The 17,668-nt window shown below is 42.8% G+C and overlaps 1 protein-coding gene across 1 annotated transcript; it reads left to right on the forward strand.

The window, feature by feature from the left end:
* Window positions 1–6,354: 6,354 nt before the first annotated feature.
* Window positions 6,355–14,516, forward strand: LOC106595703 (uncharacterized). The gene is made up of 2 exons (XM_014187066.3): window positions 6,355–7,062; window positions 13,640–14,516. Exons 1-2 carry the CDS (start codon window positions 6,765–6,767, stop codon window positions 14,404–14,406), a joined length of 1,065 nt encoding a protein of 354 aa, XP_014042541.3. The 5' UTR covers window positions 6,355–6,764; the 3' UTR covers window positions 14,407–14,516.
* The last annotated feature ends 3,152 nt before the right edge of the window (window positions 14,517–17,668 follow it).

Raw genomic sequence — 17,668 nt, forward strand, 5'->3', positions numbered from 1 at the left:
TGACTTTTTCCACATTTTGTTGTGTTACAGCCTGAATTTAAAATGGTTTAAATGTACTTTTTTGTGTGTGTCTCTGGCACACAATATCCCATAATGTCAAAGTGGAAAAGTCTTGACTCAAGTATTCAATCCCTTTATTATGGCAAGCCTAAATAAGTTCTAGAGTAGAAATGTGCCACAGCCATCGACAAGTCACATAAGTTGCATGGACTCTGTGTGCAATAATAGTGTTTATCATGATTTTTGAATGACTGCCTCATCTCTGTACCTCACACATACAATTATCTGTAAGGTCCCTCAGTCAAACAGTGAATTTCAAACAGATTCAACCACAAAGATCTGGGAGGTTTTCCAATGCATCGCAAAGAAGGGTAGATGGGTAAAAATAAAAAAAGCAGACATTGAATATCCCTTTGAGCATGGTGAAGTTAATTACACTTTGGATGGTGTATTAATAGTCACTACAAAAATACAGGTATGCTTCCTAATTCGGTTGCCGGGGAGGAAGGAAACCGCTCAGGGATTTCACCATGAGGCCAATTCTATTTTATGTATTTTATTTCACCTTTATTTAACCAGGTAGGCCAGTTGAAAACAAGTTCTCATTTACATGATGGGTTGCCAATGCAGTGGCAACCCATCATTCAGGGAAGGTGGGGCTTGCCTTTAAATAACAAAAAAGTTGGGGGGGCATGCCTGTTTTGCATTTTATTTTTGCATTAATACGTGTCATATATCAGTTTGCAAACAATGTAAAAAATAAAATAAAAAAATATATATATACAGTCGTGGCCAAAAGTTTGGAGAATGACACATTAATTTCCACAAAGTTGGCTGCTTCAGTGTCTTTAGATATTTTTGTCAGATGTTACTATGGAATACTGAAGTATAATTACAAGCATTTCATAAGTGTCAAAGGCTTTTATTGACAATGACATGAAGTTGATGCAAAGTGCTTGGAGTTTGTCAGAATTTGTGGGTTTTTGTTTGTCCACCCGCCTCTTGAGGATTGACCACAAGTTCTCAATGGGATTAAAGTCTGGGGACTTTCCTGGCTATGGACCCAAAATATTGATGTTTTGTTCCCCGGGCCACTTAGTTATCACTTTTGCCTTATGGCAAGGTGTTCCATAATGCTGGAAAAGGCATTGTTTGTCACCAAACTGTTCCTGGATGGCTGGGAGAAGTTGCTCTCTGAGGATGTGTTGGTACCATTCTTCATTCATGGCTGTGTTCTTAGGCAAAATTGTGAGTGAGCCCACTCCCTTGGCTGAGAAGCAACCCCACACATGAATAGTCTCAGGATGCTTTACTGTTGGCATGACACAGGACTAATGGTAGCGCTCACCTTGTCTTCTCTGGACAAGCTTTTTTCCGGATGCCCCAAACAATCGGAAAGGGGATTCATCAGAGAAAATGACTTTACCCCAGTCCTCAGCAGTCTAATCCCTGTACCTTTTGCAGAATATTAGTCTGTCCCTGATGTTTTTACTGAAGAGAAGTGGCTTCTTTGCTGCCCTTCTTGACACCAGGCCATCCTCCAAAAGTCTTCGCCTCACTGTGCGTGCAGATGCACTCACACCTGTCTGCTGCCATTCCTGAGCAAGCTCTGTACTGGTGGTGCCCCGATCCCGCAGCTGAATCAACTTTAGGAGACAGTCCTGGCGCTTGCTGGACTTTCTTGGGCGCCCTGAAGCCTTCTTCACAACAATTTAACCGCTCTCCTTGAAGTTCTTGATGATCCGATAAATGGTTGATTTAGGTGCAATCTTACTGGCAGCAATATCCTTGCCTGTGAAGCCCTTTTTGTGCAAAGCAATGATGACGGCACGTGTTTCCTTGCAGGTAACCATGTTTGACAGAGGAAGAACAATGATTCCAAGCACCACCCTCCTTTTGAAGCTTCCACTCTGTTATTCAAACTCAATCAGCATGACAGGGTGATCTCCAGCCTTGTCCTCGTCAACACTCACACCTGTGTTAACAAAATAATCACTGACATGATGTCAGCTGGTCCTTTTGTGGCAGGGCTGAAATGCAGTGGAAATGTTTTTGGGGGATTCAGTTCATTTGCATGGCGAAGAGGGACTTTGCAATGAATTGCAATTCATCTGATCACTCTTCATAACATTCTGGAGTATATGCAAATTGCCATCATACAAACTGAGGCAGCAGACTTTGTGAAAATTAATATTTGTGTCATTCTCAAAACTTTTGGCCACGACTGTGTGTGTGTGTGTGTGTGTATATATATATATATATATCATTGAGTTAATATGATCTCATTTTTTGTTTTCTTGAGTAAGTTAACTCTAAATTGCAGGTGTTTCAACCTTGCTCAGTGCTTTCTGTGGTGGTGGGGCAAGCCAGCAGAAAATATGTAGCGTTGTGCCGTGATTGGCTCAGTTTTCTGTCACTCATGGGGACACTACGTCACCGCCAAGTCTAAGGATAGACATGGAAAATTCAAGCCCCTTGGTTGCTGCCATAGAGTTACATTAGACGTGCCCATCCAAGAAGGCTCAAGGTCATTGGCCACAGATAAAATGACGTCAAATTACGTTACATCTACAGTATATTCACATCATCATTTCAAAATCTTAGCGAGCAGTCATCATCATGAATCATGTCGACAATCTACTGGCAAATTATTTTTAATCCTTGTCATATGAAGAGAAATAATGAAGAGAAATGATAGATAAAATGTATTGGTGGCCATTGGACATAAACATTACACAACAAGTCGCAAATTCAACAATGAGTGGTGAGTCCAAAAATCTATTGTATGCACCTGCATAAATGATTTAGTATGCCTGGGAGATATGGAAACTGTAGCTAAGAAAGTAATACTAAGTGTATGTTGTGTAGTAAGCTGTTAGTTGCCCATGTGCCTCACCCTAATAATTTGGTCTATTTTCCCCTCTTAATTTCACCTACTGTTCTGACTTGGTGGTGCACATGTAGCCTATAGCCTGTTTTAGAGAAATTGAATCATTGAATATTGTAAGAGCTTTCATTGTCTGCTCATATGCCCCCTTATCAGTTCTGACTTGGTCTACAGGGAGAATACTGTAAGAATGGCCCATGTTCTGAATTCTGTCACTGTACATTTCAAAAGTGCTGAACAAATAGTTATATTGACAACATCTGTCCTAGCTCGCTCATTAATGTCTTAATCGAAATTATGGATTGCCTCTTATGCGCTTGTCGTCCCCTTATGCCATAGTTTGTACATCTCACTTGTCAGTAGAAACCACATTTGTTTAAGCAAGTCAGCCATATCAGCTATGTTTTTTTAAAGGCAGTAAATGAGGCTGAATTAACTGTTTTGCTTAGTGTTGTGTAGTGGCTTTGCTACCATGCATCCCACATTTTCTTTATATTTGCCCCACCAAGATTTACATGCTAAAATCGCCACTGGGCCACTGGAGACTTTAAAACGGTTAGAGTTTAATGGCTGGGATAGGTGTAAACTGATGACGGATCAACATTGTAGTTACTCTGCAATACTAACCTAATTGACAGAGTGAAAATGTGACCGAAAGGCTCGATTCGGTCTTATGTAGCAAAATTTGAAATTGTGTTGTTTTTTTTTTACATTGGATAAAAGTAGAGACTCAGAGCTAGAAAATGGTATATAATACACTGCATTTGAGGAACAATGGGAAAGTAATTCTGCTTTGAAAGTTGATAAACTTGTAACCTCACTTTTGAGAAAATGCCCTTGAATGTTTTGGTACACCTACTGGAGAACTCTTCTTTGTCAGCACCCATTCAGCATCGTTCACACCCTCTTAAGCCTTAGCCCCACCCATCTCTTTAAGGATTCACATGTGAGGCTATGTACTAAACAACCAAAGATTTGAAGACTAAAGGCTGGCTTATACTACGGGTGTGTTCGTAAATTTAATATGGAGTGCCAGATCTGAGATACGAATAATATTACTACACAGATCATACACGTAACGTTAGCTAGCTAGCTAGCTAGCCAGCTAGCGTTAGCTAGCTAACATTACACTTTAACTTGAAAACGACTGACAAAATTAGAAACATGTAATATCTGAAAATGTAGCTAGCTAGACTCTCTTACCTGTATACATGGATGGACGCTTCTCTCTCTCTGTCACGGATGCCATGGTTGCCCTTTAGTTTGAAGATGTAATCCGGAAACAGGTGTTTTATACAACAGCCTTCTGTGTGTTCTCTTTTCGACTCTGTCTGCATATTTGCAACACACGCCAGAATTTTCTCCATCTCCTTAGCTATCATACTCTAATTTCACTGATTTCAAAACTCGGTCCTCCAGAAAGTGGAGAGCAACACTTATGCAGTTCTACTACAACCATGCCACTCATTATCTCAGCCAATCATGGCTAGCAGGAAGGTTTGCTTGTCTTTTTCTGTGGCTAAACCAACTAGGTTCACAATTAAAAATGTAATTCGTATTTACAGATGGCATACAAGTTTGTTATTAAGGCACATGAAAGTTCACATGTACCAGATTGCATTTATGCCACAAAAAAAAAACTTTTGATATTTTGTTTTTAAGTTTACGTTCAAATGGCTCTCCTCTGAAGCATTGACGCTTGACATACGCCTAGTTTCCAGAAACGAGTCACAAATAAGGAAGACTGTACAGAATATTCCAAAACATCCATCCTGTTTGCAACAAGGAACAAAAGTAATACTGCAAAAAATGTGGCAAAGCAATTTACTTTTTTTTTCTGAATACAAAGTATTATGTTTGGGGCAAATCCAATGCAACACATTACTGAGTACCACTCTCCATATTTTCAAGCATAGTGGTGGCTGCAGCAGGTTATGGGTATGCTTGTAATCGTTATGGACTGGGGAGTTTTTCAGGATAAAAAATAAACGGAATAGAGCTAAGCACAGGCAAAATCCTAAAGGAAAACCTGGTTCAGTCTGCTTTCCACCAGATACTGGGAGATGAATTCACCTTTCAGCAGGACAATAACCTAAAACACAAGGCCAAATATATGTTGGAGTTGCTTACCAAGAAGACAGTGAATGTTCCTGAGTGGCCGAGTTACAGTTTTGACTTAAATCTGCTTGAAAATCTATGGCAAGACCTGAAAATAGTTGTCTAGAAATGATCAATAACCAATTTGACAGAGCTTGAAGATTTTTTTTAAGAATAATGGGCACATGTTGTACAGTCCAGTTGTGAGACTCACCCAGAAAGACTCACAGCTGTAATCGCTTTTTCTTTTTCTAATATTCTATTTTTTACAAATTCATTTTAATCCCACTTTTTAACAACAAACTGTAGTAGCAGTATAGACCTAGTCTGTTCATTATATACATCTACATGATGTATTGTTAGACTGTGTAGGAGCGGTATCGACCTAGTCTGTTCATTATATACATCTACATGACGTTTTATACACTGAACAAAAATATAAATATAAAAAAATATATAAAAGTTTCATGAGCTGAAATATAAGATCCCTGAAATTTTCCATATGCAAAAAAAGCTTATTTCTCTCAAATGTCTCAATGTTTGAGAGAAAATATTTGGCATGGGTCCTCAGATCCTCAAAAGGTTTTACAGCTGCACCATTGAGAGCATCCTGACGGGTTGCATCACTGCCTGGTATGGCAACTGCTCGGCCTCCGACCGCAGGGCACTGCAGAGGGTAGTGCGCACGGCCCAGTACATCACCAGGGTCAAGCTTCCTGCCATCCAAGCCCTCTATACCAGGCGGTGTCAGAGGAAGGCCCTAAAAAAGACTCCAGCCACCCTAGTCAAAGACTGTCCTCTCTGCTACCGCACGGCAAGCGGTACTGGAGCGCCAAGTCTAGGAGCAATAGACTTCCAAACAGCTTTTACCCCCAATCCATAAGACTCCTAAACATCTAATCGAATGGCTACCCAGACTATTTGCATTGCCCCCCCCCCCCCCCCACGCTGCTACTACTCTGTTATTATCTATGCATTGTCACTTTGATAACTCTACCTACATGTAAATATTACCTCAATTACTTCGACACCGGTGCCCCCACACATTCACTCTGTACCCCCTGTATATAGCCTCGCAATTGTTATTTTACTGCTGCTCTTTAATTATTTGTTACTTTTATCTCTTACTTTTTATTTTATTTTCTTAAAACTGCATTGTTGGTTAAGGGATTGTAAGTATGCATTTCACTGTAAGGTCTACACCTGTTGTATTCTGACATATACAATTTGATTTGATGTGCACAAATTTGTTTACATCCCTGTTAGTGAGCAAGTGGGTGGGCCTATGCCTGATCCACTATCCCAGGTCCACCCATGGATGAGCCCCTGCTCAGTCATGTGAAATCCATAGATTTGGGCCAAATTAATGTATTTCAATTGACTGATTTCCTTATATTAACTGTTTTTTGCATGTTGCGTTTAAATACAACATGCAAATATAAAAATACACGTTCTTCTCAACTGCGTTACCCACTCCAGTCAGCAGTTGGCGATGTGTCTTTCAGGCGATGCTTTCAGTGTGACGCGTAATCTAGTGGACGGGACGCTTCCTCGATAACAACAGCTAGTTATCCACCTCGTTATCTTGCTAGCCAAAATACCCGAAACAGTTAAGCTCTTTAGACACTTTCGGTGCATCAACCACTCTGCTTTGAATACACTTCTGTCGTATCTAGTTGCCCCATTTAATTTCATATTTACGTTGTTAGTCAGCTGGCTGGTTAAATTAGGCTAATCGCTCATGCGAACTAGTTACGTTAGCTAGCTAACATCTCCGACCATGAGTTCACTAAGTTACTCTGCTCCTGCTAAAGGAGAGGAGGTCTGCTGGACGGAGAAAGAAGGCATGTGGTTGAACATTGTCGTGAAAGAGGAGAAGGAAGAAGAGGATGTCACCGTAAAAGTAGAGGGTGAGGCTGTTACAGTGAAAGGAGAGGAAGACACGATCAGAGTGAAAGAGGAGGAGGAGGATGTTACAGTAAAAGAAGAGGAGGATGCCGTTTTTGGAGGAATGAACGAGGGAGAGATAAATGGCACATCGAAAGAGGAGAAGGAGACGGGAGAGCTGATTAACGCCAGTGAGTAGTACTATCTTAAACGGGCAGAACTCTGCAGTTGTTGAACTAATGTGTGGTTTTCAAGGGGCGTTCTATTGACGTTTTATACTTGAATAAGTTGTTCTTTACTGTAGGAATTGTTAAAGCTACAATGTAAGGTTTGTATACCATTAAAGAGCGGGCCACCAACAAAAGGTTAACGATGGATCAAATGCATTAAAATTAATGACATGGATTTAAATACTGTAGTCCTAATGATCTATTATAGAGCTCTGTTCAGCCTGTAAACATGACATTATCTATTATTATAGAGCTCTGATCAGCCTGTAAACATGACATTATCTATCTATAATAGAGCTCTGCTCAGCTTGTAACATGACATTATCTATTATTATAGAGCTCTGTTCAGCCTATAAACATGACATTATCTATTATTATAGAGCTCTGCTCAGCCTCTAACCATGACATTATCTATCTATAATAGAGCTCTGCTCAGCTTGTAACATGACATTATCTATTATTATAGAGCTCTGTTCAGCCTATAAACATGACATTATCTATTATTATAGAGCTCTGTTCAGCCTATAAACATGACATTATCTATTATTATAGAGCTCTGTTCAGCCTGTAAACATGACATTATCTATTATTATAGAGCTCTGCTCAGCCTAAAGACATGACATTATCTATTATTATAGAGCTTTGCTCAGTCTGTAACATGACATTATCTATTATTATAGAGCTCTGCTCAGCCTAAAGACATGACATTATCTATTATTATAGAGCTCTGTTCAGCCTGTAAACATGACATTATCTATTATTATAGAGCTTTGCTCAGTCTGTAACATGACATTATCTATTATTATAGAGCTTTGCTCAGTAATAGTCTGTTAATCATGTCTGTCTCTAGTAGTAGTAAACTCAGCAAACAAAGAAACGCCCCTTTTTCAGGACCCTGTCTTTCAAAGATAATTGGTAAAAATCCAAATAACTTCACAGATCTTCATTGTAAAGGGTTTAAACACTGTTTCCCATGTTTGTTCAATGAACCATAAACAATTAATGAACATGCACCTGTGGAACGGTCGTTAAGACACTAACAGCTTACAGACGGTAGGCAATTAAGGTCACAGTTCTGAAAACATAGGACGCTAAAGAGGCCTTTAAACTGACTCTGAAAAACACCAAAAGAAAGATGCCCAGGGTCCCTGCTCATCTGCGTGAACGTGCCTTAGGCATGCTGCAAGGAGGCATGAGGACTGCAGATGTGGCCAGGGCAATAAATTGCAATGTCTGTACTGTGAGACGCCTAAGACAGCGCTACAAGGAGACAGGACGGACAGCTGATCGTCCTCGCAGTGGCAGACCACGTGTAACAACACCTGCACAGGATCGGTACATCCGAACATCACACCTGGGGGACAGGTACAGGATGGCAACAACAACTGCCCGAGTTACACCAGGAACGCACAATCCCTCCATCAGTGCTCAGACTGTCCGCAATAGGCTGAGAGAGGCTGGACTGAGGGCTTGTAGGCCTTTTGTAAGGAAGGTCCTCACCCCAGATATCACTGGCAACAACGTCGCCTATGGGCACAAACCCACCGTCGCTAGACCAGACAGGACTGGCAAAAAAGTGCTCTTCACTGACGAGTTGCGGTTTTGTCTCACCAGGGGTGATGGTTGGATTCGCGTTTATCGTCAAAGGAATGAGTGTAACACCGAGGACTGTACTCTGGAGCGGGATCGATTTGGATGTGGAGAGTCTGTCATGGTCTTGGGTGGTGTGTCACAGCATCATCGGACTGAGCTCGTTGTCATTGCAGGCAATCTCAACGCTGTGCGTTACAGGGAAGACATCCTCCTCCCTCATGTGGTACCCTTCCTGCAGGCTCATCCTGACATGACCCTCCAGCATGACAATGCCACCAGCCATACTGCTCGTTCTGTGCGTGATTTGTTATGTTCATACAAATATTTGCTGAAAATGAACGCAGTTGACAGTGAGAGGACGTTTATTTTTGGTGGTGGTAGTGGTAGTAGTCTGTTAATCATATATGTCTGTAATAGTAGTAGTAGTGGTAGTAGCAGTAGTAGTAGTAGTAGTGGTAGTAGCAGCAGCAGTAGTAGTAGTAGTGGTAGTAGCAGTAGTGGTAGTAGTAGTGCACCATCATTAAGTTTGCTGATGACAACCGGGGTAGGCCTGATCAATGATGAGACAGCATATAGGGAGGAGGTCAGTGACCTGACCGTGTGGTGCAAGGACAACGACCTCTCTCTCAAAGTGATCAAGACAAAGGAGATTATTGTGGACTACTGGAAAAGGAGGACCGAGCACGCCACCATTCTCATAAATGGGGCTGTAGTGGAGCAGGTTGAGAGCTTCAAGTTCTTTGGCGTCCACATCACCAACAAACTAACATGGTCCAAGCACACTAAGACAGTCGTGAGGAGGGCACAACAAAACCTATTCACTCTCAAGAGACTGGAAAGATTTGGCATGGATCCTCAAAAGGTATTACAGCTGCACCATCGAGAGCATCCTGATGGGTTGCATCACTGCCTGGTATGGCAACTGCTCAGCCTCCGACCGCAAGGCACTACAGAGGGTAGTGTGTACGGCCCAGTACATCACCGGGGCCACACTTCCTGTCATCCAGGACCTCAATACCAGGCAGTGTAAGAGGAAGGCCCTAAAAATGGTCATAGACTACAGCCACCCTAGTCATAGTGGTACTGCACGGCAAGCGGTACCGGACAGCCAGCTTCTACCCCCAAACCATAAGACTCCTGAACAGCTAATCAAATGGCTACCCAGACTATTTACACTCCCCCCCCCTCCCCCATACGCTGCTGCTACTGTCTGTTATTATCTATGCATGGCCACTTTAATAACTCTACCTACGTGTACATAATTACCTCGACGCCGGTGCCCCCTGCACATTGACTCTGTACTGGTACCCCATGTATATAGCCTCCACATTAACTCTGTACCGGTACCCCCTGTATATAGTCTCCACATTGACTCTGTACCGGTACCCCCTGTATATAGTCTCCACATTGACTCTGTACCGGTACCCCCTGTATATAGCCTCCACATTGACTCTGTACCAGTACCCCCTGTATATAGTCTCCACATTGACTCTGTACCGGTACCCCCTGTATATAGCCTCCACATTGACTCTGTACTGGTACCCCCTGTATATAGTCTCCACATTGACTCTGTACCGGTACCCCCTGTATATAGCCTCCACATTGACTCTGTACCGGTACCCCCTGTATATAGCCTCCACATTGACTCTGTACCAGTACCCCCTGTACATAGCCTCCACATTGACTCTGTACCGGTACCCCCTGTATATAGTCTCCACATTGACTCTGTACCGGTACCCCCTGTATATAGCCTCCACATTGACTCTGTACCAGTACCCCCTGTATATAGCCTCCACATTGACTCTGTACCGGTACCCCCTGTATATAGCCTCCACATTGACTCTGTACCGGTACCCCCTGTATATAGCCTCCACATTGACTCTGTACCAGTACCCCCTGTATATAGCCTCCACATTGACTCTGTACCGGTACCCCCTGTATATAGTCTCCACATTGACTCTGTACCGGTACCTCCTGTATATAGCCTCCACATTGACTCTGTACCAGTACCCCCTGTACATAGCCTCCACATTGACTCTGTACTGGTACCCCCTGTATATAGTCTCCACATTGACTCTGTACCGGTACCTCCTGTATATAGCCTCCACATTGACTCTGTACCAGTACCCCCTGTATATAGTCTCCACATTGACTCTGTACTGGTACCCCCTGTATATATCCTCCACATTGACTCTGTACCGGTACCCCCTGTATATAGCCTCCACATTGACTCTGTACCAGTACCCCCTGTACATAGCCTCCACATTGACTCTGTACCGGTACCTCCTGTATATAGCCCTGCTATTATTATTTACTGCTGCTCTTTATTTGTTATTCTTATCTCTTACTTTTTAAAATATATTATCTTAACTGCATTGTTGGTTAAGGGCTTGTAAGTAAGCATTTCACTGTAAGGTCTACACGTGTTATATTTAGCACATGTGACAAATGACATTTTATTTGAGCAGTAGTAGATGTAGTGGTGGTGGTAGTAGTAGTAGCAGTATTGGTAGTAGCAGTAGTAGATATAATAGTAGTGGTGGTGGTAGTAGTAGCAGTATTGGTAGTAGCAGTAGTAGATATAATAGTAGTGGTGGTGGTAGTAGTAGCAGTAACGGTAGCAGCAGTAGTAGTAGTAGTAGTAGTAGTAGTAGTAGTAGTAGTACTGCTAGGGGTAGTAGTAGTACTGCTAGGGGTAGTAGTAGTACTGCTAGGGGTAGTAGTAGTACTGCTAGGGGTAGTAGTAGTAGGGGTAGCAGTAGTACTGGTAGTAGTGGTAGCAGTGGTAGCGGTAGCAGTGGTAGCAGCTGCAGTAGTAGTGGTAGCAGTAGGTGTAGTAGTAGCAGCAGTAATGGTAGTAGCAGCAGCAGTAGTAGCAGAAGTAGTGGTAGTAGTAGTAGCAGCAGTAGTTGTAGTAGTAGTGATAGCAGTAGCGGTAGTAGTGGTAGCAGCAGTAATGGTGGTAGTAGTAGTGGTAGTAATAGTAGTAGCAGTAACAGTAGGAGTGGTGGTAGTAGCAGTAGCGGTGGTAGTAGCAGTAGCGGTGGTAGTATTAGCGGTGGTAGTAGTAGTAGTAGCAGCACAGTAGTGGTAGTAGTAGCAGCACAGTAGTAGTAGTAGTAGTAGCAGCGATAGCGGTTGTAGTAGCAGTAGTAGTAGTAGCAGTAGCGGCAGCAGTAGCGGTAGTAGTGGTAGCAGCAGTAATGGTGGTAGTAGTAGTGGTAGTAATAGTAGCAGCAGTAACGGTAGGAGCGGTGGTAGTAGCAGTAGCGGTGGTAGTAGCAGTAGCGGTGGTAGTAGCAGTAGCGGTAGTAGTAGTAGTAGTAGTAGCAGCACAGTAGTGGTAGTAGTAGCAGCGATAGCGGTTGTAGTAGCAGTGGTAGTAGTAGTAGCAGCAGTAATAGTAGTAGCGATAGTAGTAGTGTTGGTAGTAGTAGTAGCGGTAGTAGTAGCAGCAATAGTAGTAGCAGTAGCGGCAGCAGTAGCGGTAGTAGTGGTAGCAGCAGTAATGGTGGTAGTAGTAGTGGTAGTAATAGTAGCAGCAGTAACGGTAGGAGCGGTGGTAGTAGCAGTAGCGGTGGTAGTAGCAGTAGCGGTGGTAGTAGCAGTAGCGGTGGTAGTAGCAGTAGTAGTATTAGCGGTGGTAGTAGTAGTAGTAGTAGTAGCAGCACAGTAGTAGTAGCAGCACAGTAGTGGTAGTAGTAGTAGTAGCAGCACAGTAGTGGTAGTAGTAGCAGCGATAGCGGTTGTAGTAGTAGTAATAGTGGTGGTGGTAGTAGTAGTAGTAGTAGCAGCAGTAATAGTAGTAGCAGTAGCGATAGTAGTAGTAGTGTTGGTAGTAGTAGTAGCGGTGGTAGTAGTGGCATTAGTAGTAGTAGTAGCAGCAATAGTGGTAGTAGTAGCAGTAGTAGTAGTAGCAGTAGCGGTAGTAGTAGTGGTAGTAGCAGCAGTAGTGGTAGTAGTAGTAGTTGTAGTAGCAGTAGTGGTAGCAGCAGTAATGGTAGTAGTAGTAGTAGTAGCGGTGGTAGTAGTAGTAGCAGCAATAATGGTAATAGCCGTAGTGGTAGTAGTGGCATTAGTAGTGGTAGTAGTAGTAGTAGCAGTAATGGTAGTAGTGGTGGTAGTAGTAGCAGCAATAGTGGTAGTAGTAGTAGTAGCAATAGTAGTAGTTGTTGTAGCAGTAGTAATGGTAGTAGATTAGTAGTAGTAGTAGTAGTAGGAGCAGCAGCAGTAGTAGTAGTATTAGCGGTGGTAGTAGTAGCAGCAGTGGTGGTAGTAGTAGTAGTAGTAGTTGTGGTAGTAGTAGCGGTTGTAGTAGTATCAGAGGTAGTGGTTGTAGCAGTAGTACTGGTAGTGGTAGTGGTGGTGGTAGTAGTAGTAGTAGTAGTAGTATTAGCAGTGGTAGCGGTGGTGGTGGTGGTAGTAGTAAAATGCATCTTTGTAAAACATAAAAAGTGTTTTCTATTAAACCCTAATAACTCCACTTCTCTTCTCTTAATCAACTTGAACCTTGACCCATTTAAGTGTTTTGAATTGTTAGGAGTCCACAAGGGAGGATGTTTAATGCTTCCATGCAACGGTCTCTTTCAGCCCGCTCATAAGACAGCATCCTGTTACAATGCTGCTTGCAGCTATATTTATTATGACGGAAATTGGAAATGTTCTGAAAACCTGACCTCAAATGTTCTGACCTTTTAGATTATTGAGGGATCTAGTCTGGATTAAACCTCATGGGCATTAGGATTATAAATACCTGGTCACTTTCCCCAATTTTCCTGGTTTTCCAAGATGCCCAGAATCATTAAGCAGGAAATCCGAAATCCACCAAACCAGGATTTCTGAAAAGCCTGGGAATTCTGGGTATTCAACCCTAATAGGAAGACAGTTTTACCATGTGGAGGTATCATTCAGGTCTCTGTTTAACTACATACTTTGTCTTTGGCAGGAGAGAGACCAGACTCTCACTCTGACAGCGGGAAGAGTCCTTCAGGGGAACCAGACCCAGAGACGACCAAACCAGCAAGACCGCATCACTGTTCCCACTGTGGAAAGAGTTTTACCTGGTTAGGGTACCTAAAACAGCATGAGAGAACACACACAGGAGAAAAGCCTTTCCAATGTTCCAAGTGTGGAAAGAGTTTTACTGTGTTAGTCAACCTGAAAAGGCATGAGAAACTACACTCTGGAGAAAAGCCATTCCAGTGTTCCCAGTGTGGAAAAAGTTTTACCCGGTTAGGGCACTTAAAAGAGCATGAGAGGACACACACAGGAGAAAAGCCTTACCACTGCTCCCAATGTGAAAAGAGATTTTCAAGATCAGGGGACCTAAAAAGTCATGAGAGGACACACACAGGAGAAAAGCCTTACCAATGTTCTCAGTGTGAGAAGAGTTTCACCCAGGTAGGGAACCTGAAAATACATAATAGAATACACTCTGGAGAGAAGCCTTACCATTGCTCCCAATGTGGAAAGAGTTTTACCTGGTTAGGGAGTCTGAATTCGCATGAGTGGACACACAGAGGAGAGATGCCTTACCACTGCTCCCAATGTGAAAAGCGTTTCAACCAGTTGGAGCACCTGAAATCACATGAAAGAACACATTCAGGAGAGAAGCCTTTCCGCTGCTCTTATTGTGGAAAAACGTTTTCCCAGTCAGAAGACTTGAAATCACATGAGAGAATAGAGAGGCTGTGCTCTGACTTATGTTTTTGATCGGAAATGTGTGTGTTTTGAAATCATATTGTTTATATGAAACCTGGCTCACAAATATAAATTATATTGTTTATATGAAACCTGACTGACATTGTTTATATGAAACCAAATAGGCCTACTCTTGTTTTTTTCATCCTGAGACATGGTCAATTAAAAATATCTCTAAGTCTGGGTAGGCTGGGTGGGAGGTAACCCAATGGGTATGTCTGGGTAGCCTTTTGACCTTTTATTAAAACAGGTTTGGCTTCATTGGTGGATAGATGATTGTAGATGCAAGGATGGCTTTCTTAGGTTATTGAAAGGAAACTGAAACGGTGTCAAACAAGGCATATCTACATGGGCAGTAAATGAAATACACTTCAACAAAGTTCCAAATCTACAGTCTTGGCCAAAGGTTTTGAGAATGACACAAATATTAATTTTCACAAAGTCTGCTGCTTCGGTTTGTATGATGGCAATTTGCATATACTCCAGAATGTTATGAAGAGTGATCAGATGAATTGCAAAGTCCCTCTTTGCCATGCAAATGAACTGAATCCCCCAAAAACATTTCCACTGCATTTCAGCCCTGCCACAAAAGGAACAGCTGATATCATGTCAGTGATTCTCTCGTTAACACAGGTGTGAGTGTTGATGAGGACAGGGCTGGAGATCACTCTGTCATGCTGATTGAGTTCGAATAACAGACTGGAAGCTTCAAAAGGAGGGTGGTGCTTGGAATCATTGTTCTTCCTCTGTCAATCATGGTTACCTGCAAGGAAACACGTGCTGTCATCATTGCTTTGCACAAAAAGGGCTTCACAGGCAAGGATATTGCTGCCAGTAAGATTGCACCTAAATCAACCATTTTTATTGGATCATCAAGAACTTCAAGGAGAGCGGTTCAATTGTTGTGAAGAAGGCTTCAGGGTGCCCAAGAAAGTCCAGCAAGCGCCAGGACCGTCTCCTAAAGTTGATTCAGCTGCGGGATCGGGGCACCACCAGTACAGAGCTTGCTCAGGAATGGCAGAAGGCAGGTGTGAGTGCATCTGCAAGCACAGTGAGGCGAAGACTTTTGGAGGATGGCCTGGTGTCAAGAAGGGCAGCAAAGAAGCCACTTCTCTCCAGGAAAAACATCAGGGACAGACTGATATTCTGCAAAAGGTACAGGGATTGGACTGCTGAGGACTGGAGTAAAGTCATTTTCTCTGATGAATCCCCTTTCCGATTGTTTGGGGCATCTGGAAAAAAAGCTTGTCCGGAGAAGACAAGGTGAGCGCTACCATCAGTCCTGTGTCATGCCAACAGTAAAGCATTCATGTGTGGGGTTGCTTCTCAGCCAAGGGAGTGGGCTCACTCACGATTTTGCCTAAGAACACAGCCATGAATAAAGAATGGTACCAACACATCTTCCGAGAGCAACTTCTTCCAACCATCCAGGAACAGTTTGGTGACAAACAATGCCTTTTCCAGCATGATGGAGCACCTTGCCATAAGGCAAAAGTGATAACTAAGTGGCTCGAGGAACAAAACATCAATATTTTGGGTCCATAGCCAGGAAAGTCCCCAGACCTTAATCCCATTGAGAACTTGTGGTCAATCCGCAAGAGGCGGGTGGACAAACAAATCCACAAATTCTGAAAAGCTCCAAGCATTGATTATGCAAGAATGGGCTGCCATCAGTCAGGATGTGGCCCAGAAGTTAATTGGCAGCATGCCAGGGCGGATTGCAGAGGTCATGAAAAAGAAGGGTCAACACTGCAAATATTGACTCTTTGCATCAACTTCATGTAATTGTCAATAAAAGCCTTTGACACTTATGAAATGCTTGTAATTATACTTCAGTATTCCATAGTAACATCTGACAAAAATATCTAAAGACACTGAAGCAGCAAACTTTGTGAAAATTAATATTTGTGTCATTCTCAAAACTTTTGGCCACGACTGTATATATACAATATAAATCAACACTTGTTAAGGTTTCTAGCAGTAAACAGGCTTTGAATATTATGTAGAACTCTTAATCAGAGGCGATAACAATACTAAAGAGTTACACTACATGACCAAAAGTATGTGGACACCTGTTGTCAAAGATCTTATTCCAAAATCATGGGCATTAATATGGAGTTGGTACCCCCCTTTTGCTGCTATAACAGCCTCCACTCTTCTGGGAATGCTTTCCACTAGATGTTTGAACATTGCTGCAGGGACTTGCTTCCATTCAGCCACAAGAGCATTAGTGAGGTCAGGCACCGATGTTGGTCGATTAGGCCTGGCTCGCAGTCAGCGTTCCAATTCATCCCAACGGTGTTCCATGGGGTTGAGGTCAGGGCTCTGTGCAGGCCAGTCAAGTTTTCCCACACTGATCTCGACAAACCATTTCTGTATGGACCTCGCTTTGTGCACCAAGCATTGTCATGCTGAAACAGGAAAGGGCCTTCCACAAACTGTTGCTACAAAGGTGGAAGCATAGAATCATCTAGAATGTCATTGCTGTAGCATTAAGATTTCCCTTCACTGGAACTAAGGGGCCTAGCCCGAACCATTAAAAACAGCCCCAGACCATTATTCCTCCTCCACCAAACTTTGGCTCTATGCATTGGGACAGGTAGCATTCTACTGGCATCCGCCAAACCCAGACTCATCCGTCGGTCTGCCAGATGTTGAAGCATGATTCATCACTCCAGAGAATGTGTCTCCACTGCTCCAGAGTCCAATGGAGGCGAGCTTTACACCACTCCAGCCGATGCTTGGCATTGCACATGGTGATTTTAGGCTTGTGTGCGGCTACTCGTCCAAGGAAACCCATTTCATGAAACTCCCGAAGAACAGTTCTTGTGTTGACGTTGCAGATGATTTTTACGCGCTACGTGCTTCAGTACACTCCTACTACTTCGCGTCTGAGCCGTTGTTGATACAAGAAGTTTCCACTTCACAATAACAGCACTTACGGTTGACCGGGGCAGAAATTTGACAAACTGACTTTATGGAAAGGTGGCATTCTATGACGGTGCCACATTGAAAGTCACTGAGCTCTTCAGTAAGGGCCAATGTTTGTCTATGGAGATTGCAAGGCTGTGTGCTTGATTTTATACACCTGTCAACAGCGCGTCTGGCTGAAAATAGCAGAATCCACTAATTTGAAGGGGTGTCCACATACTTTTTTTTATTATATAGTGTACCTTGGCCACCACACACCACATTCATGTGATACACTCAGTCAATAAACACATCTCTAGGGTTCCATGCTGGTCCATAGTCACAGTCAATAACACATCTCTAG

Source organism: Salmo salar, chromosome 02 (assembly GCF_965601325.2).
Source record: "Salmo salar chromosome 02, fSalSal1, whole genome shotgun sequence".
Lineage (NCBI taxonomy): Eukaryota > Metazoa > Chordata > Actinopteri > Salmoniformes > Salmonidae > Salmo > Salmo salar.

Excerpts from the sequence above, each read along its gene's own strand:
- LOC106595703 (XM_014187066.3), top strand. The coding sequence starts at position 6,765 with ATGAGTTCACTAAGTTACTCTGCTCCTGCTAAAGGAGAGGAGGTCTGC. Across the intron at positions 7,063-13,639 it reads GGGAGAGCTGATTAACGCCA|GAGAGAGACCAGACTCTCAC; the intron begins GTGAGTAGTACT and ends TGTCTTTGGCAG.